The sequence below is a fragment of the Haliotis cracherodii genome, unplaced genomic scaffold (genome assembly GCF_022045235.1).
Source record: "Haliotis cracherodii isolate W230 unplaced genomic scaffold, xgHalCrac1.p SCAF_19, whole genome shotgun sequence".
Lineage (NCBI taxonomy): Eukaryota > Metazoa > Mollusca > Gastropoda > Lepetellida > Haliotidae > Haliotis > Haliotis cracherodii.
The window spans coordinates 19,877,940-19,902,715 of record NW_027266274.1 but is presented as its reverse complement, the minus strand read 5'-3'; the positions used below and the strand labels follow the sequence as shown (position 1 = coordinate 19,902,715).

Here is a 24,776-nt window from a genome sequence, read left to right as displayed (position 1 = left end):
GTGCAAGGCACATTGTGCCCATCAATAATTATCATATAGTGACGATAATAGTTCTATTATTTTATGTAGGAAACAACCTGATTGTAAGCATCATCATACCTTCCACGTGTGAGACTCGGTGTATTTTCTAACAAAAACACATTAAATTTACAATGCTTACTCCTGTGTCATGTGTACAGAAAATGGGGCATGATTCACCATTCATCTTTTACACTGATATTTGTCTAAATAAGGGAATATATAAACAAAACACCTGACATACCTACACACGAAAGTCCATTAAGCCCCTATAGATGATAAATAAATACAACAAACCTGTACATGTCATGCCATTCCCTGTATATCCCGGATTGCAGGTACAACTGTAGCTACCAATATCATTACCACAAGCTGCGTTACTGTCGCATGGACTGGCATCACACTCGTTGATATCTGTAAATGTTTAAAAGAACTAAAGGTTACCTCTTCTCCTTTTTCAGTACATTTAGCTCTCACTGCCTTCAAAACAACACGAACAACATGAAACAATTGGTGAAGCCATGTCATGTTCACAACTAAAAAGTCCTTTTGTATTTTTATTGATCCTCGAGTTGAAGAGTAATACAGTATTCCGTCAAGATGTCACATTTAAACTAAACACGTTGCAACACAACATCAGTCTCAAACATAGCATGTATCAACAAAGAGCTAAGAAACAAATGCAAAGAATAAAAGTGACCGAGTTATTTTACTCATCCTTTTTCATAGCAATACATTTTGCGATTGAATATATGTTTTTAAGTAGTTTTTAATGTATATCTATTTTTGGTTTGATTCCTTTAATTCCACATACATGAATATGCCCTTTTCCAAATAAAAGTATAGGATTTATTAAAGTATTGAAATACCAGAACCAAGCTAATAAGACATCTTGTCATCTAATTATTTTTTAAATAATTATTAAGCCAAAGTTCCAGATCATTCAAAGTTTTGATAGTTTTCCTACATGCCCAAAAGACATGGCTGATGTCTTCATTGACAACATCACAAACTTTAAGTATATATTCATTTGATATTAATTTATGAAAGGGGAAAGCACCTTTGACAGGTTTTATCAGATCACTTCAGGAACTGTTTATATACAAATTCTTTAAATCAATATTTCTTCTTTTCTTGACTGTTGCTTTCCATGAGTCTGGTACATTGAAAATTAAATATCTATGGTCTAATGTTATGCCTTTTATCGGATAGTTTCAGTTCTCCAAATGACATAAATCCGTTTTTAATGCATATATATCTTTAATTGAGTAAATTCCATGACTAGCCCATTGTTTTCTGTAGTATGTTGCTTTTTAAAGTTGTGATTTTCTACAGTTTGCATAGCAATCTATCTATATCTTCTGGCATTCCTTTTGTATCAACTAACCAGGGTTCACTTAAGTTTGGATTAAATATTATCTTCTAATCTTTTCCCAATTATTTATTGTGACATGTCATGTTCACTTTTACGCAATTCATTCTATGTGAGGCTCGGAACTCTTCAATAAACCCTCGTACTAAACTAGTTTTAAGTTCTTCTCTGAAAACGACCCCATTAAAAACTACTGTCACGCAGATTTTCATAAAATTTCATAAACATTTCAATTGTATAAGTAATAAAATCACAAACGACGCAATTCAACACTGCATAATTTATGTCTGCAACGTTTCTGAAAGGTGTGCAGAATTCGTATTATCCTGCTTTGATAATGACACAGACGGGTGGGTCAACAGAAGGCAAAACGCATCCATACACAAGGCAATCAACATTTCGAAGTCATGGAAGAATAATTATTGTAAAGACGGTACACTTTACATGGTTTTTTTCATCATGGATATAATTAAATAGGACAAACCTGTACACGTCATTCCATTCCCTGTATATCCAGCATTACAGGTACAGCTGTAGCTGTCAACAAGATTACTACAAGCCGCGTTACTGTCGCATGGATTGGAATCACACTCGTTGATATCTGCAAATGACGACAGAATTAAAACCTATAAAATATACTACAAAATAAAAATAAAACGCAATTGCTATTTAAATGCAGAGGAAATGATGACAACAATCGAAGGTTCACTTCTCTCCTGCTGTTGTAAATGTAATCACAAATAACACACAATAACACAATAAAAATCTTCCTTGTTACCAATAAATGTTTGCATCAGACATTTGATACAATGTCATGCTTTGTATTAGCTAAGCCCCTGTAGTAGCCTTGCACTTATAAGGCTTAAAACAAAGTGGTAACTTCAGAAAGTTAACAAAGAAAAATACTTTCAATAGCATCAAATCTTAAAAAGAATCAAGGTTACAAAATGAGTCAATGAGAGCTGACTACATTTCACCCAAACCACATTGTTTTTGTATAAAGACTAACCTGGGTTTACCTTGATACTTACATGAGCTTATTACACATTCAGAATTGTACAATAGATTTTGCTTCAAGCAGAGGATTTCTTATGTAAATAGTTCTTGTTACTTTTATTAATTTCATGTTTTTCCCCCACCTTATAATTAGTGTATGTCAACATTCCCAACAGAATATGCACAGGATTGCAAATACACATCTAAACACATTTTTATTACCTGATGTTACAAACTATCTTTTATGAGAGGTACAGGTGTGTGCAGAATTTATTAGGCATCGTCCCTTTATCCATATGTATGATGCACAATACAACGAACCTGTACACGTCATTCCATTCCCTGTATAGCCAGCATTGCAGGTACAGCTGAAACTATCGAGGAGATTTCCACAAGCTGCATTAGTGTCGCATGGACTGGAATTACACTCGTTGATATCTGGAAATGTATAAATATTAAATATTAGCCCTTATTCTCCCTTAGTGTCATAAAACATAGAACAAAATACAACTATCACGCAGTTGTTTCTCTAATGCAAATGTATATATCGCCAAACAAATCTTTTAACTACACGCACGAGTTAAACTGACTTTCAATTATTTGAACAACAACGTGTTATATGACAATGAATTACACTTTCAATTTGCACTTATTCCAGTATTGTCACGAAAGTCGGAAAGCAGATGGAATTTTCTTATTCAGACAATGAAATTTTAAATAAGAATAAAAAGGATCTTTTTATCTGAAAAAGAGATCATTTGTAAACGGATATTTTTCCTACATCATCACCCTGAGAACATGTATTCGAGTGGAGTTAAAGTGTAACGCCTGAGGCCCGGGTTCGATTCTCCACATGGGTACAATATATGAAGCCTGTGTGAGATCGTGTAAAGACCACAACCAATGATTTGACTGTTGTGCAATCTCTTCTATGTGAGGCTTAGAACACAATCAATCAGTTAATGTGTTCGCTCGTCATGCCTAAGGCCTCTATGGAATCATGTAATTCATTCTACGTGAGACTTAGTACCTATCAACCAACCCTGGTGCTTAACTATTTTTCAGTTCCTCTCTGAAAGCGCCCCATTAGCTGAGTCGCACTTGTTTACATAAAATGTCAAACACATTTAAATTTCAAAGGGCATATGTTGCACAAACGAAGCACTTCTTCTTGATTTATATGCTTCACTTTTTAAAGGACTGCTGAATTCGAATTATTCTGCTTTGAAAATGACACAGACGCTCAGATGGGAAAAAACATCCAAGGCAATCTATATTTAGAACTCATGGAAGAATTGTTAAGAAAGAAAGAAATATAACAACCTGTACACGTCATTCCATTCCCTGTATATCCAGAATTGCAGGTACAACTGAAGCTATCAACAAGATTTCCACAAGCTGCGTTCGTGTCGCATGGACTGGAATCACACTCGTCGATATCTGCAAATGTTTAAAAGAATTCTACACCTTCAGTACATTCAGTTGCGAGTGCCATAAAATATTGTACAAAACACAACTATCACGCAGTTGTTTCTCCAATGCAAATCCTCATTTCTACATTTAGTTCTCATTGCCATGAAAAATATGGACAACATGAAAGGATATCTCATGCGTTGATATCTATAAATGATGACAACCATCGAACATACCTTCCTCTACATGAAGCATTTAACACATCCTTGTAGTACACTTGGACTTACGAAATATCATTGATTCATTTTCAGTTGAGAATTTACTTTCACTTTGTGTGAGTTCACTGGAGTATGAACCTTCATAGAGTGAGGGTCGAACTGTATGAACGTCGGAGCACTGCATCGGACTCGCACAAATGCTTTTGTATGAGTTTGAGGCGGGTGACGCCGGTTGGGCAGAATATAATCACCTTTTCGCGAACAACTTGTATCATCACTATTTGATTCAAAAATAAATGCTTATTGTTTGTCGAAATCAAACAAATCTTATGATTGCAGAAAGGATTTTGTTGAACACATCAAAAGGCAGGTCAAACGTTTACCTGAAACAAACACGGGAACACATGATACAAGTCAAAATGGGGTATTGCATCGGACTTTATTTCTGTCACTGATCAGTCAAATTTGACCTCTTTGGTCATCATTCCTTTATTCCTTTGGATGAAACATAAATTTAACAAACCTGTACACGTCATTCCATTCCCTGTATATCCAGCATTACAGGTACAACTGTAGCTGTCAACAAGATTACTACAAGCCGCGTTACTGTCGCATGGATTGGCATCACACTCGTTGATATCTGCAAATGACGACAGAATTAAAACCTATAAAATATACTACAAAATAAAAATAAAACGCATTTGCTATTTAATGCAGAGGAAATGATGCCAACAATCGAAGGTTCCCTTCTCTCCTGCTGTTGTAAATGTAATCACAAATAATACACAATAACACAATAAAAATCTTCCTTGTTACCAATAAATGTTTGCATCAGACATTTGATACAATGTCATGCTTTTTATTAGCTAAGCCCCTGTAGTAGCCTTGCACTTATAAGGCTTAAAACAAAGTGGTAACTTCAGAAAGTTAACAAAGAAAAATACTTTCAATAGCATCAAATCTTTAAAAGAATCAAGGTTACAAAATGAGTCAATGAGAGCTGACTACACTTGACCCAAACCACATTGTTTTTGTATAAAGACTAACCTGGGTTTACATTGATACTTACATGAGCTTATTACACATTCAGAATTATACAATAGACTTTGCTTTAAGCAGAGGATTTCTTATGTAAATAGTTCTTGTTACTTTTATTAGTTTCATGTTTTTTCCCCCACCTTATAATTAGTGTATGTCAACATTCCTAACAGAATATGCACAGGATTGCAAATACACATCTAAACACATTTTTATTACCTGATGTTACAAACTATATTTGTGACAGGTACAGGTGTGTGCAGAATCTATTAGGCATCGTCCCTTTATCCATATGTATGATGCACAATACAACGAACCTGTACACGTCATTCCATTCCCTGTATAGCCAGCATTGCAGGTACAGCTGAAACTATCGAGGAGATTTCCACAAGCTGCATTAGTGTCGCATGGACTGGAATTACACTCGTTGATATCTGGAAATGTATAAATATTAAATATTAGACCTTATTCTCCCTTAGTGTCACAAAATATAGAACAAAATACAACTATCACGCAGTTGTTTCTCCAATGCAAATGTATATATCTCCAAGCAAATCTTTAAACTACACGCATGAGTTAAACTGACTTTCAATTATTTAAACAACAACGTGTTATATGACAATGAATTACACTTTCAATTTGCACTTATTCCAGTATTGTCGCGAAAGTCGGAAAGCAGATTGAATTTTCTTATTCAGACAATGAAATTTTAAATGAGAAAAAAGGATCTTTATATTTTAAAAAAGAGATCATTTGTATACGTGTTAGTTTTCGAAGTATATTGGAAAAACTTGGAACAACCTCTCCTTTGTTTCTTTAATGGCAAATGTACATTTGACAGGTAAGATCCTTTTTAACAACAATGTGATGTAGGAAAACAATTTGTTATCACACAAGTTAAGATGATCCCTGTCCTGTTCCAAAAGGAGGGAATTTCTTCACTAAACACATTCAATTTTTATTAAAACCTAAGGCCTGTATCATAAAAACGTTATCAATTGTATTTTAACATACATGTATATATACATCATATAATTTGTGAATCGTAATTTGATACACTGCACATTGCACCCTTATAAATAGTAAGCATTCAAAAAAAGTCACTATATTGGTTCTGCTATTACCCAGCACATAATCGTAAAGAACACCATACTTTCCACGTGTGATACTCGGAGTATTTGCTAACATGTTTACATTAAATGTACAAAGCTTATTTCCTTTGCCATGTGTTTACTGTGAATAGGGTACAATGTACCAAAAATCTTTTATAGTACTGTATGCCTAAATATGTGTATATATCTAAACTAACACTTCAAGTACATACACACGAAAGTCTATTTTTCCTACATCATCACCCTGAGAAAATGTATTCGCGTGGAGTAAAAGCGTCACGACTGAGGCCCGGGTTCGATTCTCCACATGGGTACAATATATGAAGCCTGTGTGAGATGGTGTAAAGACCACAACCAATGATTTGACTGTTATGCAATACAACTTCTATGTGAGGCTTAGAACACAATCAATCAGTTAATGTGTTCGCTCGTCATGCCTAAGGCCTCTATGAAATCATGTAATGTTCAAAAACAAAAAAAGTTAACTTTTATGCAATTCATTCTACGTGAGACTTAGAACCTATCAACCAACCCTGGTGCTTAACTATTTTTCTGTTTCTCTCTGAAAGCGCCCCCTGAGCTGAGTCGCACTTGTTTACATAAAATGTCAAACACATTTAAATTTCAAAGGGCATAAGTTGCACAAACGAAGCAATTCTTCTTGATTTATATGCTTCACTTTTTAAAGGACTGCTGAATTCGCATTATTCTGCTTTGAAAATGACACAGGCGCTCAGATGGGAAAAAACATGCAAGGCAATCTATATTTAGAACTCATGGAAGAACTGTTAAGAAAGAAAGAAATATAACAACCTGTACACGTCATTCCATTCCCTGTATATCCAGAATTGCAGGTACAACTGAAGCTATCAACAAGATTTCCACAAGCTGCGTTCGTGTCGCATGGACTGGAATCACACTCGTCGATATCTGCAAAAGTTAAAAAGAATTCTACACCTTTAGTACATTCAGTTGCGAGTGCCATAAAATATAGTACAAAACACAACTATCACGCAGTTGTTTCTCCAATGCAAATCCTCATTTCTACATTTAGTTCTCATTGCCATGAACAATATGGACAACATGAAAGGATACCTCATGCGTTGATATCTATAAATGATGACAACCATCGAACATACCTTCCTCTACATGATGCATTTAACACATCCTTGTAGTACACTTGCACTTACGAAATATCATTGATTCATTTTCAGTTGAGAATTTACTTTCACTTTGTGTGAGTTCACTGGAGTATGAACCTTCATAGGTTGAGGGTCAAACTGTATGAACGTCGGAGCACTGCATCGGACTCGCACAAATGCTTTTGTATGAGTTTGAGGCGGGTGACGCCGGTTGGGCAGAATATAATCACCTTTTCGCGAACAGCTAGTATCATCACTATTTGATCCAAAAATAATGCTTATTGTTTGTCGAAATCAAACAAATCTTATGATTGCAGAAAGGATTTTGTTGAACACATCAAAAGGCAGGTCAAACGTTTACCTGAAACAAACACGGGAACACATGATACAAGTCAAAATGGGGTATTGCATCGGACTTTATTTCTGTCACTGATCAGTCAAATTTGACCTCTTTGGTCATCATTCCTTTATTCCTTTGGATGAAACATAAATTTAACAAACCTGTACACGTCATTCCATTCCCTGTATATCCAGCATTACAGGTACAACTGTAACTATCAAGGAGATTTCCACAAAGTGCGTTAGTGTCGCATGGACTGGATTCACACTCGTTGATCTCTAAAAATGTTTTTAACAGATCAATATTAGCCCCTATACTCCTTTAGTACATTTAGTTATGGATGCCATAAAACATAGTACAAAAAAGTCTATCACGCTTTTGTTCCTTCAATGCAAATGTTCATCTCTCCAAACAAATCTTTAAAATGTACAGAGAAGTTTGATTGACTGCTATTTAACTAACGTGTTATTAGACTATTAATTACACTTTCAATTTGCTTCAATTCAAGTATTGTTGTGAAAGTCGGAAAGCAGGTCGAATTCCCTTATTCAGACATCAAAATAGATCATTTGTATATGTGTTAGTTATCGAAATATATTGGAAAAAACATGGAACAGCCTCTCCTTTGTCTCTTCAATAGCAAATTACACTATCACTTTTGGACATAATTCTTAAATACACAACTGACAGATGAGATCGATTGATATCTTTTTCAATTAACGCTACGTGACACATGTTTAGATGATACCAGTCCTGTTCCATTAGTAGGGAGTCTGTTGGAATTACTTCACTAGATCCATTCAATTTCTATCAAAACCTAAGACCTCTCTCATTAAAATGTTTTTTCTTGCGTCTTATTGTATATTCGTTCGGATAGCAAACAATTTGTCAACCTGATTTGGTGCAAGGCACATTGTGCCCATCAATAATTATCATATAGTGACGATAATAGTTATATTATTTTATGTAGGAAACAACCTGATTGTAAGCATCATCATACCTTCCACGTGTGAGACTCGGTGTATTTTCTAACAAAAACACATTAAATTTACAATGCTTACTCCTGTGTCATGTGTACAGAAAATGGGGCATGATTCACCATTCATCTTTTACACTGATATTTGTCTAAATAAGGGAATATATAAACAAAACACCTGACATACCTACACACGAAAGTCCATTAAGCCCCTATAGATGATAAATAAATACAACAAACCTGTACATGTCATGCCATTCCCTGTATATCCCGGATTGCAGGTACAACTGTAGCTACCAATATCATTACCACAAGCTGCGTTACTGTCGCATGGACTGGCATCACACTCGTTGATATCTGTAAATGTTTAAAAGAACTAAAGGTTACCTCTTCTCCTTTTTCAGTACATTTAGCTCTCACTGCCTTCAAAACAACACGAACAACATGAAACAATTGGTGAAGCCATGTCATGTTCACAACTAAAAAGTCCTTTTGTATTTTTATTGATCCTCGAGTTGAAGAGTAATACAGTATTCCGTCAAGATGTCACATTTAAACTAAACACGTTGCAACACAACATCAGTCTCAAACATAGCATGTATCAACAAAGAGCTAAGAAACAAATGCAAAGAATAAAAGTGACCGAGTTATTTTACTCATCCTTTTTCATAGCAATACATTTTGCGATTGAATATATGTTTTTAAGTAGTTTTTAATGTATATCTATTTTTGGTTTGATTCCTTTAATTCCACATACATGAATATGCCCTTTTCCAAATAAAAGTATAGGATTTATTAAAGTATTGAAATACCAGAACCAAGCTAATAAGACATCTTGTCATCTAATTATTTTTTAAATAATTATTAAGCCAAAGTTCCAGATCATTCAAAGTTTTGATAGTTTTCCTACATGCCCAAAAGACATGGCTGATGTCTTCATTGACAACATCACAAACTTTAAGTATATATTCATTTGATATTAATTTATGAAAGGGGAAAGCACCTTTGACAGGTTTTATCAGATCACTTCAGGAACTGTTTATATACAAATTCTTTAAATCAATATTTCTTCTTTTCTTGACTGTTGCTTTCCATGAGTCTGGTACATTGAAAATTAAATATCTATGGTCTAATGTTATGCCTTTTATCGGATAGTTTCAGTTCTCCAAATGACATAAATCCGTTTTTAATGCATATATATCTTTGATTGAGTAAATTCCATGACTAGCCCATTGTTTTCTGTAGTATGTTGCTTTTTAAAGTTGTGATTTTCTACAGTTTGCATAGCAATCTATCTATATCTTCTGGCATTCCTTTTGTATCAACTAACCAGGGTTCACTTAAGTTTGGATTAAATATTATCTTCTAATCTTTTCCCAATTATTTATTGTGACATGTCATGTTCACTTTTACGCAATTCATTCTATGTGAGGCTCGGAACTCTTCAATAAACCCTCGTACTAAACTAGTTTTAAGTTCTTCTCTGAAAACGACCCCATTAAAAACTACTGTCACGCAGATTTTCATAAAATTTCATAAACATTTCAATTGTATAAGTAATAAAATCACAAACGACGCAATTCAACACTGCATAATTTATGTCTGCAACGTTTCTGAAAGGTGTGCAGAATTCGTATTATCCTGCTTTGATAATGACACAGACGGGTGGGTCAACAGAAGGCAAAACGCATCCATACACAAGGCAATCAACATTTCGAAGTCATGGAAGAATAATTATTGTAAAGACGGTACACTTTACATGGTTTTTTTCATCATGGATATAATTAAATAGGACAAACCTGTACACGTCATTCCATTCCCTGTATATCCAGCATTACAGGTACAGCTGTAGCTGTCAACAAGATTACTACAAGCCGCGTTACTGTCGCATGGATTGGAATCACACTCGTTGATATCTGCAAATGACGACAGAATTAAAACCTATAAAATATACTACAAAATAAAAATAAAACGCAATTGCTATTTAAATGCAGAGGAAATGATGACAACAATCGAAGGTTCACTTCTCTCCTGCTGTTGTAAATGTAATCACAAATAACATACAATAACACAATAAAAATCTTCCTTGTTACCAATAAATGTTTGCATCAGACATTTGATACAATGTCATGCTTTGTATTAGCTAAGCCCCTGTAGTAGCCTTGCACTTATAAGGCTTAAAACAAAGTGGTAACTTCAGAAAGTTAACAAAGAAAAATACTTTCAATAGCATCAAATCTTAAAAAGAATCAAGGTTACAAAATGAGTCAATGAGAGCTGACTACATTTCACCCAAACCACATTGTTTTTGTATAAAGACTAACCTGGGTTTACATTGATACTTACATGAGCTTATTACACATTCAGAATTGTACAATAGATTTTGCTTCAAGCAGAGGATTTCTTATGTAAATAGTTCTTGTTACTTTTATTAATTTCATGTTTTTCCCCCACCTTATAATTAGTGTATGTCAACATTCCTAACAGAATATGCACAAGATTGCAAATACACATCTAAACACATTTTTATTACCTGATGTTACAAACTATCTTTTATGAGAGGTACAGGTGTGTGCAGAATTTATTAGGCATCGTCCCTTTATCCATATGTATGATGCACAATACAACGAACCTGTACACGTCATTCCATTCCCTGTATAGCCAGCATTGCAGGTACAGCTGAAACTATCGAGGAGATTTCCACAAGCTGCATTAGTGTCGCATGGACTGGAATTACACTCGTTGATATCTGGAAATGTATAAATATTAAATATTAGCCCTTATTCTCCCTTAGTGTCATAAAACATAGAACAAAATACAACTATCACGCAATTGTTTCTCTAATGCAAATGTATATATCGCCAAACAAATCTTTTAACTACACGCACGAGTTAAACTGACTTTCAATTATTTGAACAACAACGTGTTATATGACAATGAATTACACTTTCAATTTGCACTTATTCCAGTATTGTCACGAAAGTCGGAAAGCAGATGGAATTTTCTTATTCAGACAATGAAATTTTAAATAAGAATAAAAAGGATCTTTTTATCTGAAAAAGAGATCATTTGTAAACGGATATTTTTCCTACATCATCACCCTGAGAACATGTATTCGAGTGGAGTTAAAGTGTAACGCCTGAGGCCCGGGTTCGATTCTCCACATGGGTACAATATATGAAGCCTGTGTGAGATCGTGTAAAGACCACAACCAATGATTTGACTGTTGTGCAATCTCTTCTATGTGAGGCTTAGAACACAATCAATCAGTTAATGTGTTCGCTCGTCATGCCTAAGGCCTCTATGGAATCATATAATTCATTCTACGTGAGACTTAGTACCTATCAACCAACCCTGGTGCTTAACTATTTTTCAGTTCCTCTCTGAAAGCGCCCCATTAGCTGAGTCGCACTTGTTTACATAAAATGTCAAACACATTTAAATTTCAAAGGGCATATGTTGCACAAACGAAGCACTTCTTCTTGATTTATATGCTTCACTTTTTAAAGGACTGCTGAATTCGAATTATTCTGCTTTGAAAATGACACAGACGCTCAGATGGGAAAAAACATCCAAGGCAATCTATATTTAGAACTCATGGAAGAATTGTTAAGAAAGAAAGAAATATAACAACCTGTACACGTCATTCCATTCCCTGTATATCCAGAATTGCAGGTACAACTGAAGCTATCAACAAGATTTCCACAAGCTGCGTTCGTGTCGCATGGACTGGAATCACACTCGTCGATATCTGCAAATGTTTAAAAGAATTCTACACCTTCAGTACATTCAGTTGCGAGTGCCATAAAATATTGTACAAAACACAACTATCACGCAGTTGTTTCTCCAATGCAAATCCTCATTTCTACATTTAGTTCTCATTGCCATGAAAAATATGGACAACATGAAAGGATACCTCATGCGTTGATATCTATAAATGATGACAACCATCGAACATACCTTCCTCTTCATGAAGCATTTAACACATCCTTGTAGTACACTTGCACTTACGAAATATCATTGATTCATTTTCAGTTGAGAATTTACTTTCACTTTGTGTGAGTTCACTGGAGTATGAACCTTCATAGAGTGAGGGTCGAACTGTATGAACGTCGGAGCACTGCATCGGACTCGCACAAATGCTTTTGTATGAGTTTGAGGCGGGTGACGCCGGTTGGGCAGAATATAATCACCTTTTCGCGAACAACTTGTATCATCACTATTTGATTCAAAAATAAATGCTTATTGTTTGTCGAAATCAAACAAATCTTATGATTGCAGAAAGGATTTTGTTGAACACATCAAAAGGCAGGTCAAACGTTTACCTGAAACAAACACGGGAACACATGATACAAGTCAAAATGGGGTATTGCATCGGACTTTATTTCTGTCACTGATCAGTCAAATTTGACCTCTTTGGTCATCATTCCTTTATTCCTTTGGATGAAACATAAATTTAACAAACCTGTACACGTCATTCCATTCCCTGTATATCCAGCATTACAGGTACAACTGTAGCTGTCAACAAGATTACTACAAGCCGCGTTAGTGTCGCATGGATTGGAATCACATTCGTTGATATCTGCAAATGACGACAGAATTAAAACCTATAAAATATACTACAAAATAAAAATAAAACGCATTTGCTATTTAAATGCAGAGGAAATGATGCCAACAATCGAAGGTTCACTTCTCTCCTGCTGTTGTAAATGTAATCACAAATAATACACAATAACACAATAAAAATCTTCCTTGTTACCAATAAATGTTTGCATCAGACATTTGATACAATGTCATGCTTTTTATTAGCTAAGCCCCTGTAGTAGCCTTGCACTTATAAGGCTTAAAACAAAGTGGTAACTTCAGAAAGTTAACAAAGAAAAATACTTTCAATAGCATCAAATCTTTAAAAGAATCAAGGTTACAAAATGAGTCAATGAGAGCTGACTACACTTGACCCAAACCACATTGTTTTTGTATAAAGACTAACCTGGGTTTACATTGATACTTACATGAGCTTATTACACATTCAGAATTGTACAATAGATTTTGCTTCAAGCAGAGGTCTCTTATGTAAATAGTTCTTGTTACTTTTATTAATTTCATGTTTTTCCCCCACCTTATAATTAGTGTATGTCAACATTCCTAACAGAATATGCACAGGATTGCAAATACACATCTAAACACATTTTTATTACCTGATGTTACAAACTATCTTTTATGAGAGGTACAGGTGTGTGCAGAATCTATTAGGCATCGTCCCTTTATCCATATGTATGATGCACAATACAACGAACCTGTACACGTCATTCCATTCCCTGTATAGCCAGCATTGCAGGTACAGCTGAAACTATCGAGGAGATTTCCACAAGCTGCATTAGTGTCGCATGGACTGGAATTACACTCGTTGATATCTGGAAATGTATAAATATTAAATATTAGACCTTATTCTCCCTTAGTGTCACAAAATATAGAACAAAATACAACTTTCACGCAGTTGTTTCTCCAATGCAAATGTATATATCTCCAAGCAAATCTTTAAACTACACGCACGAGTTAAACTGACTTTCAATTATTTAAACAACAACGTGTTATATGACAATGAATTACACTTTCAATTTGCACTTATTCCAGTATTGTCACGAAAGTCGGAAAGCAGATTGAATTTTCTTATTCAGACAATGAAATTTTAAATGAGAAAAAAGGATCTTTATATTTTAAAAAAGAGATCATTTGTATACGTGTTAGTTTTCGAAGTATATTGGAAAAACTTGGAACAACCTCTCCTTTGTTTCTTTAATGGCAAATGTACATTTGACAGGTAAGATCCTTTTTAACAACAATGTGATGTAGGAAAACAATTTGTTATCACACAAGTTAAGATGATCCCTGTCCTGTTCCAAAAGGAGGGAATTTCTTCACTAAACACATTCAATTTTTATTAAAACCTAAGGCCTGTATCATAAAAACGTTATCAATTGTATTTTAACATACATGTATATATACATCATATAATTTGTGAATCGTAATTTGATACACTGCACATTGCACCCTTATAAATAGTAAGCATTCAAAAAAAGTCACTATATTGGTTCTGCTATTACCCAGCACATAATCGTAAAGAACACCATACTTTCCACGTGTGATACTCGGAGTATTTGCTAACATGTTTACATTAAATGTACAAAGCTTATTTCCTTTGCCATGTGTTTACTGTGAATGGGGTACAATGTACCAAAAATCTTTTATAGTACTGTATGCCTAAATATGTGTATATATCTAAACTAACACTTCAAGTACATACACACGAAAGTCTATTTTTCCTACATCATCACCCTGAGAAAATGTATTCCCGTGGAGTAAAAGCGTCACGACTGAGGCCCGGGTTCGATTCTCCACATGGGTACAATATATGAAGCCTGTGTGAGATGGTGTAAAGACCACAACCAATGATTTGACTGTTATGCAATACAACTTCTATGTGAGGCTTAGAACACAATCAATCAGTTAATGTGTTCGCTCGTCATGCCTAAGGCCTCTATGAAAACATGTAATGTTCAAAAACAAAAAAAGTTAACTTTTATGCAATTCATTCTACGTGAGACTTAGAACCTATCAACCAACCCTGGTGCTTAACTATTTTTCAGTTTCTCTCTGAAAGCGCCCCATGAGCTGAGTCGCACTTGTTTACATAAAATGTCAAACACATTTAAATTTCAAAGGGCATAAGTTGCACAAATGAAGCAATTCTTCTTGATTTATATGCTTCACTTTTTAAAGGACTGCTGAATTCGCATTATTCTGCTTTGAAAATGACACAGACGCTCAGATGGGAAAAAACATGCAAGGCAATCTATATTTAGAACTCATGGAAGAATTGTTAAGAAAGAAAGAAATATAACAACCTGTACACGTCATTCCATTCCCTGTATATCCAGAATTGCAGGTACAACTGAAGCTATCAACAAGATTTCCACAAGCTGCGTTCGTGTCGCATGGACTGGAATCACACTCGTCGATATCTGCAAATGTTTAAAAGAATTCTACACCTTTAGTACATTCAGTTGCGAGTGCCATAAAATATAGTACAAAACACAACTATCACGCAGTTGTTTCTCCAATGCAAATCCTCATTTCTACATTTAGTTCTCATTGCCATGAAAAATATGGACAACATGAAAGGATATCTCATGCGTTGATATCTATAAATGATGACAACCATCGAACATACCTTCCTCTACATGATGCATTTAACACATCCTTGTAGTACACTTGCACTTACGAAATATCATTGATTCATTTTCAGTTGAGAATTTACTTTCACTTTGTGTGAGTTCACTGGAGTATGAACCTTCATAGAGTGGGGGTCAAACTGTATGAACGTCGGAGCACTGCATCGGACTCGCACAAATGCTTTTGTATGAGTTTGAGGCGGGTGACGCCGGTTGGGCAGAATATAATCACCTTTTCGCAAACAACTTGTATCATCACTATTTGATTCAAAAATGAATGCTTATTGTTTGTCGAAATCAAACAAATCTTATGATTGCAGAAAGGATTTTGTTGAACACATCAAAAGGCAGGTCAAACGTTTACCTGAAACAAACACGGGAACACATGATACAAGTCAAAATGGGGTATTGCATCGGACTTTATTTCTGTCACTGATCAGTCAAATTTGACCTCTTTGGTCATCATTCCTTTATTCCTTTGGATGAAACATAAATTTAACAAACCTGTACACGTCATTCCATTCCCTGTATATCCAGCATTACAGGTACAACTGTAGCTGTCAACAAGATTACTACAAGCCGCGTTAGTGTCGCATGGATTGGAATCACACTCGTTGATATCTGCAAATGACGACAGAATTAAAACCTATAAAATATACTACAAAATAAAAATAAAACGCAATTGCTATTCAAATGCAGAGGAAATGATGACAACAATCGAAGGTTCCCTTCTCTCCTGCTAGTGTAAATGTAATCACAAATAACACACAATAACACAATAAAAATCTTCCTTGTTACCAATAAATGTTTGCATCAGACATTTGATACAATGTCATGCTTTGTATTAGCTAAGCCCCAGTAGTAGCCTTGCACTGATAAGGCTTAAAACAAAGTGGTAACTTCAGAAAGTTAACAAAGAAAAATACTTTCAATAGCATCAAATCTTTAAAAGAATCAAGGTTACAAAATGAGTCAATGAGAGCTGACTACACTTGACCAAAACCACATTGTTTTTGTATAAAGACTAACCTGGGTTTACATTGATACTTACATGGGCTTATTACACATTCAGAATTGTACAATAGATTTTGCTTCAAGCAGAGGATTTCTTATGTAAATAGTTCTTGTTACTTTTATTAATTTCATGTTTTTCCCCCACCTTATAATTAGTGTATGTCAACATTCCTAACAGAATATGCACAGGATTGCAAATACACATCTAAACACATTTTTATTATATGATGTTACAAACTATCTTTTATGAGAGGTACATGTCTGTGCAGAATCTATTAGGCATGGTCCCTTTATCCCTATGTATGATGCACAATACAACGAACCTGTACACGTCATTCCATTCCCTGTATAGCCAGCATTGCAGGTACAGCTGAAACTATCGAGGAGATTTTCACAAGCTGCATTAGTGTCGCATGGACTGGAATCACACTCGTTGATATCTGGAAATGTATAAAAATTAAATATTAGCCCTTATTCTCCCTTAGTGTCATAAAACATAGAACAAAATACAACTATCACGCAATTGTTTCTCCAATGCAAATGCACATATTGCCAAACAAATCTTTTAACTACATGCACGAGTTAAACTGACTTTCAATTATTTAAACAACAACGTGTTATATGACAATGAATTACACTTTCAATTTGCACTTATTCCAGTATTGTCACGAAACTTGGAAAGCAGATGGAATTTTCTTATTCAGACAATGAAATTTTAAATAAGAAAAAAAAAATCTTTTTACTTTAAAAAAGAGATCATTTGTATACGTGTTAGTTTTCGAAGTATATTAGAAAAACTTGGAACAACCTCTCCTTTGTTTCCTCAATGGCAAATGTACATTTGACAGGTAAGATCCTTTTTAACAACAATGTGATGTAGGAAAACAATATATTATCACACAAGTTAAGATGATCCCTGTCAGGGGCCAAAAGGAGGGTATTTCTTCACTAAACACATTCATTTTTTAATAAAACCTAAGGCCTGTATCATAAAAACGTTATCAATTGTATTTTAACATACATGTATGTATACATCATATAATTTGTGAATCGTAATTTGATACACTGCACATTGCGCCACATAAATAGTAAGCATTCAAAGTAGTCACTATATTGGTTCTGCTATTACCCAGCACATAATCGTAAAGAACACCATACTTTCAACGTGTGATACTCGGAGTATTTGCTAACATGTTTACATTAAATCTACAAAGCTTATTTCCTTTGCCATGTGTTTACTGTGAATGGGGTAAAATGTACCAAAAATCTTTTATAGTACTGTATGCCTAAATATGTGTATATATCTAAACTAACACTTGAAGTACATACACACGAAAGTCGATGTTTCCTACATCATCCCCCTGAGAACATGTATTCGCGTGGAGTTAAAGTGTCACGCCTGAGGCCCGGGTTCGATTTTCCACTTGGGTACAATATATGAAGCCTGTGTGAGATCGTGTAAAGACCACAACCAATGATTTGACTGTTATGCAATCTCTTCTATGTGAGGCTTAGAACACAATCAACCAGTTAATGTGTTCGCCCGTCATGCCTAAGGCCTCTATGAAATCATGTAATGTTCAAAATCAAAAACAAAAAAAAGTTAACTTTTATGCAATTCATTCTACGTGAGACTTAGAACCTATCAACCAACCCTGGAACTTAACTATTTTTCAGTTCCTCTCTGAAAGCGCCCCATGAGCTGAGTCGCACTTGTTTACATAAAATGTCAAACACATTTAAATTTCAAAGGGCATAAGTTGCACAAACGAAGCACTTTTTCTTGATATATATGCTTCACTTTTTAAAGGACTGCTGCATTCGTATTATTCTGCTTTGAAAATGACACAGACGCTTAGATGGGAAAAGACATCCAAGGCAATCTATATTTAGAACTCAAGGAAGAATTGTTAAGAAAGAAAGAAATATAACAACCTGTACACGTCATTCCATTCCCTGTATATCCAGAATTGCAGGTACAACTGAAGCTATCAACAAGATTTCCACAAGCTGCGTTCGTGTCGCATGGACTAGAATCACACTCGTCGATATCTGCAAATGTTTAAAAGAATTCTACACCTTATAGTACATTCAGTTGCGAGTGTCATAAAATATAGTACAAAACACAACTATCACGCAGTTGTTTCTCCAATGCAAATCCTCATTTCTACATTTAGTTCTCATTGCCATGACAAATAAGGACAACATGAAAGGATACCTCATGCGTTGATATCTATAAATGATGACAACCATCGAACATACCTTCCTCTACATGATGCATTTAACACATCCTTGTAGTACACTTGCACTTACGAAATATCACTGATTCATTTTCAGTTGAGAATTTACTTTCACTTTGTCTGAGTTCACTGGAGTATGAACCTTCATAGAGTGAGGGCCAAACTGTATGAACGTCGGAGCACTGCATCGGACTCGCACAAATGCTTTTGCATGAGTTTGAGGCGGGTGACGCCGGTTGGGCAGAATATAATCACCTTTTCGCGAACAGCTAGTATCATCACTATTTGATTCAAAAATGAATGCTTATTGTTTGTCGAAATCAAACAAATCTTATGATTGCAGAAAGGATTTTGTTGAACACATCAAAAGGCAGGTCAAACGTTTACCTGAAACAAACACGGGAACACATGATACAAGTCAAAATGGGGTATTGCATCGGACTTTATTTTTGTCACTGATCAGTCAAATTTTACCTCTTTGGTCATCATTCCTTTATCCCTTGTATGACACATAAATTTACAAACCTGCACACGTCATTCCATTCCCTGTATATCCAGCATTACAGGTACAACTGTAACTATCAAGGAGATTTCCACAAAGTGCGTTAGTGTCGCATGGATTGGAATCACACTCGTTGATCTCTAAAAATGTTTTAAAAGATCAATATTAGCCCCTATACTCCTTTAGTACATTTAGTTATGGATGCCATAAAACATAGTACAAACAAGTCTATCACGCTTTTGTTCCTTCAATGCAAATGTTCATCTCTCCAAACAAATCTTTAAAATAAACCGAGAAGTTTGATTGACTGCTATTTAACTAACGTGTTATTAGACTATTAATTACACTTTCAATTTGCTTCAATTCAAGTATTGTTGTAAAAGTCGGAAAGCAGGTCGAATTCCCTTATTCAGATATCAAAATAGATCGTATATATATGTGTTAGTTATCGAAATATATTGGAAAAACATGGAACAGCCTCTCCTTTGTCTCTTCAATAGCAAATTACACTATCACTTTTGGACATAATTCTTAAATACACAACTGACAGATGAGATCGATTGATATCTTTTTCAATTAACGCTACGTGACACATGTTTAGATGATACCAGTCCTGTTCCATTAGTAGGGAGTCTGTTGGAATTACTTCACTAGATCCATTCAATTTCTATCAAAACCTAAGACCTCTCTCATTAAAATGTGTTTTTTTGCGTCTTATTGTATATTCGTTCGGATAGCAAACAATTTGTCAACCTGATTTGGTGCAAGGCACATTGTGCCCATCAATAATTATCATATAGTGACGATAATAGTTCTATTATTTTATGTAGGAAACAACCTGATTGTAAGCATCATCATACCTTCCACGTGTGAGACTCGGTGTATTTTCTAACAAAAACACATTAAATTTACAATGCTTACTCCTGTGTCATGTGTACAGAAAATGGGGCATGATTCACCATTCATCTTTTACACTGATATTTGTCTAAATAAGGGAATATATAAACAAAACACCTGACATACCTACACGCGAAAGTCCATTAAGCCCCTATAGATGATAAATAAATACAACAAACCTGTACATGTCATGCCATTCCCTGTATATCCCGGATTGCAGGTACAACTGTAGCTACCAATATCATTACCACAAGCTGCGTTACTGTCGCATGGACTGGCATCACACTCGTTGATATCTGTAAATGTTTAAAAGAACTAAAGGTTACCTCTTCTCCTTTTACAGTACATTTAGCTCTCACTGCCTTCAAAACAACACGAACAACATGAAACGATTTCACATTTGGGGTTCATTTGAATGTGCATGTGTACATTTCTTAACACATCCCCTTCATATCAGTAAATATTTGTTCAATATCAATAAATGCGGGTGGGGTGAGCAAGGAGTCTACACAGTATTAATCATTCATATTACCTAATACTCTGTAGATGAAAACACACACACCATGTATATGCTACTAGCATCTTATAGTACATCATCGTCCTTAGAACATTTAGGCCCGAGTGATTAAACCGAGTGGTTCACGCCTGAGGACCCAGACATCATTCGCCACACAGGTACAATTGGTGAAGCCATGTCATGTTCACAACTAAAAAGTCTTTTTGTATTTTTATTGATCCTAGAGTTGAAGAGTAATACAGTATTCCGTCAAGATGTCACATTTAAACTAAACACGTTGCAACACAACATCAGTCTCAAACATAGCATGTATCAACAAAGAGCTAAGAAACAAATGCAAAGAATAAAAGTGACCAAGTTATTTTACTCATCCTTTTTCATAGCAATACATTTTGCGATTGAATATATGTTTTTAAGTAGTTTTTAATGTATATCTATTTTTGGTTTGATTCCTTTAATTCCACATACATGAATATGCCCTTTTCCAAATAAAAGTGTAGGATTTATTAAAGTATTGAAATACCAGAACCAAGCTAATAAGACATCTTGTCATCTAATTATTTTTTTAAATAATTATTAAGCCAAAGTTCCAGATCATTCGAAGTTTTGATAGTTTTCCTACATGCCCAAAAGACATGGCTGATGTCTTCATTGACAACATCACAAACTTTAAGTATATATTCATTTGATATTAATTTATGAAAGGGGAAAGCACCTTTGACAGGTTTTATCAGATCACTTCAGGAACTGTTTATATACAAATTCTTTAAATTAATATTTCTACTTTTCTTGACTGTTGCTTTCCATGAGTCTGGTACATTAAAAATTAAATATCTATGGTCTAATGTTATGCCTTTTATCGAATAGTTTCAGTTTTCCAAATGACATAATTCCGTTTTTAATGCATATATCTTTAATTGAGTAAATTCCATGACTAGCCCATTCTTTTCTGTAGTATGTTGCTTTTTAAAGTTGTGATTTTCTACAGTTTGCATAGCAATCTATCTATATCTTCTGGCATTCCTATTGTATCAACTAACCAGGGTTCACTTAAGTTTGGATTAAATATTATCTTCTAATCTTTTCCCAATTATTTATTGTGACATGTCATGTTCACTTTTACGCAATTCATTCTATGTGAGGCTCGGAACTCTTCAATAAACCCTCGTACTAAACTAGTTTTTAGTTCTTCTCTGAAAACGACCCCATTCAAAACTACTGTCACGCAGATTTTCATAAAATTTCATAAACATTTCAACTGTATAAGTCATAAAAATCACAAACGACGCAGTTTAACACTGCATAATTTATGTCTGCAACGTTTCTGAAAGGTGTGCAGAATTCGTATTATCCTGCTTTGATAATGACACAGACGGGTGGGTCAACAGAAGGCAAAACGCATCCATACACAAGGCAATCAACATTTCGAAGTCATGGAAGAATTGTAAAGACGGTACACTTTACATGTTTTTTTCATCATGGATATAATTAAATAGGACAAACCTGTACACGTCATTCCATTCCCTGTATATCCAGCATTACAGGTACAACTGTAGCTGTCAACAAGATTACTACAAGCTGCGTTACTGTCGCATGGATTGGAATCACACTCGTTGATATCTGCAAATGACGACAGAATTAAAACCTATAAAATATACTACAAAATAAAAATAAAACGCATTTGCTATCTAAATGCAGAGGAAATGATGCCAACAATCGAAAGTTCCCTTCTCTCCTGCTGTTGTAAATGTAATCACAAATAACACACAATAACACAATAAAAATCTTCCTTGTTACCAATAAATGTTTGCATCAGACATTTGATACAATGTCATGCTTTTTATTAGCTAAGCCCCAGTAGTAGCCTTGCACTTATAAGGCTTAAAATAAAGTAGTAACTTCAGAAAGTTAACAAAAGAAAAATACTTTCAATGGCATCAAATCTTTAAAAGAATCAAGGTAACAAAATGAGTCAATGAGAGCTCACTATACTTGACCAAAACCACATTGTTTTTGTATTAAGACTAACCTGGGTTTACATTGATACTTACATGAGCATATTACACATTCAGAATTATACAATAGACTTTGCTTTAAGCAGAGGATTTCTTATGTAAATAGTTCTTGTTCCTTTTATTAGTTTCATGTTTTTTCCCCACCTTATAATTAGTGTATGTCAACATTCCTAACAGAATATGCACAGGATTGCAAATACACATCTAAACACATTTTTATTATATGATGTTACAAACTATCTTTTATGAGAGGTACATGTCTGTGCAGAATCTATTGGGCATGGTCCCTTTATCCCTATGTATGATGCACAATACAACGAACCTGTACACGTCATTCCATTCCCTGTATAGCCAGCATTGCAGGTACAACTGAAACTATCGAGGAGATTTTCACAAGCTGCATTAGTGTCGCATGGACTGGAATCACACTCGTTGATATCTGGAAATGTATAAAAATTAAATATTAGCCCTTATTCACCCTTAGTGTCATAAAATATAGAACAAAATACAACTATCACGCAGTTGTTTCTCCAATGCAAATGTACATATCTCCAAACAAATCTTTAAACTACACGCACGAGTTAAACTGACTTTCAATTATTTAAACAACAACGTGTTATATGACAATGAATTACACTTTCAATTTGCACTTATTCCAGTATTGTCACGAAACTTGGAAAGCAGATGGAATTTTCTTATTCAGACAATGAAATTTTAAATAAGAAAAAAAAAATCTTTTTACTTTAAAAAAGAGATCCTTTGTATACGTGTAAGTTTTCGAAGTATATTGGAAAAACTTGGAACAACCTCTCCTTTGTTTCTTTAATGGCAAATGTACATTTGACAGGTAAGATCCTTTTTAACAACAATGTGATGTAGGAAAACAATATATTATCACACAAGTTAAGATGATCCCTGTCAGGGGCCAAAAGGTGGGTATTTCTTCACTAAACACATTCAATTTTTATTTAAACCTAAGGCCTGTATCATAAAAACGTTATCAATTGTATTTTAACATACATGTATATATACATCATATAATTTGTGAATCGTAATTTGATACACTGCACATTGCGCCCATAAATAGTAAGCATTCAAAGTAGTCACTATATTGGTTCTGCTATTACCCAGCATATAATCGTAAAGAACACCATACTTTCAACGTGTGATACTCGGAGTATTTGCTAACATGTTTACATTAAATCTACAAAGCTTATTTCCTTTGCCATGTGTTTACTGTGAATGGGGTAAAATGTACCAAAAATCTTTTATAGTACTGTATGCCTAAATATGTGTATATATCTAAACTAACACTTCAAGTACATACACACGAAAGTCGATGTTTCCTACATCATCCCCCTGAGAACATGTATTCGCGTGGAGTTAAAGTGTCACGCCTGAGGCCCGGGTTCGATTCTCCACTTGGGTACAATATATGAAGCCTGTGTGAGATCGTGTAAAGACCGGGGCGGTCGGGTAGCCTAGTGGTTAAAGCGTTCTCTCGTCTATCCAAAGACCCGGGTTCGATTCCCGACATGGGTACAGTGTGTGAAGCCCATTCTGGTGTCCCCCGCCGTGATATTGCTGGAATATTGCTCAAAGAGGCGTTAAACCAAACTCACTCACTCACTCGTGTAAAGACCACAACCAATGATTTGACTGTTATGCAATCTCTTCTATGTGAGGCTTAGAACACAATCAATCAGTTAATGTGTTCGCTCGTCATGCCTAAGG

At 34.8% G+C, this 24,776-nt stretch overlaps 1 protein-coding gene across 1 annotated transcript in view; it reads right to left on the bottom strand.

The window, feature by feature from the left end:
* The window catches only part of LOC139466644 (uncharacterized), a 141,961-nt gene that overhangs the window by 44,146 nt on the left and 73,039 nt on the right, over positions 1–24,776 (bottom strand). Inside the window, exons 51-72 of the mRNA XM_071248228.1 lie at positions 23,365–23,481; positions 22,531–22,647; positions 20,690–20,806; positions 19,637–19,753; positions 18,807–18,923; positions 17,195–17,311; positions 16,362–16,478; positions 15,531–15,647; positions 13,923–14,039; positions 13,091–13,207; positions 12,260–12,376; positions 11,258–11,374; positions 10,425–10,541; positions 8,866–8,982; positions 7,811–7,927; positions 6,981–7,097; positions 5,373–5,489; positions 4,541–4,657; positions 3,710–3,826; positions 2,708–2,824; positions 1,875–1,991; positions 316–432 (exon numbers count right to left, since the gene is read on the bottom strand). Coding sequence (XP_071104329.1) covers positions 316–432; positions 1,875–1,991; positions 2,708–2,824; positions 3,710–3,826; positions 4,541–4,657; positions 5,373–5,489; positions 6,981–7,097; positions 7,811–7,927; positions 8,866–8,982; positions 10,425–10,541; positions 11,258–11,374; positions 12,260–12,376; positions 13,091–13,207; positions 13,923–14,039; positions 15,531–15,647; positions 16,362–16,478; positions 17,195–17,311; positions 18,807–18,923; positions 19,637–19,753; positions 20,690–20,806; positions 22,531–22,647; positions 23,365–23,481 — 2,574 coding nt within the window. The remainder of the gene's footprint in view (positions 1–315; positions 433–1,874; positions 1,992–2,707; positions 2,825–3,709; positions 3,827–4,540; positions 4,658–5,372; positions 5,490–6,980; positions 7,098–7,810; positions 7,928–8,865; positions 8,983–10,424; positions 10,542–11,257; positions 11,375–12,259; positions 12,377–13,090; positions 13,208–13,922; positions 14,040–15,530; positions 15,648–16,361; positions 16,479–17,194; positions 17,312–18,806; positions 18,924–19,636; positions 19,754–20,689; positions 20,807–22,530; positions 22,648–23,364; positions 23,482–24,776) is intronic.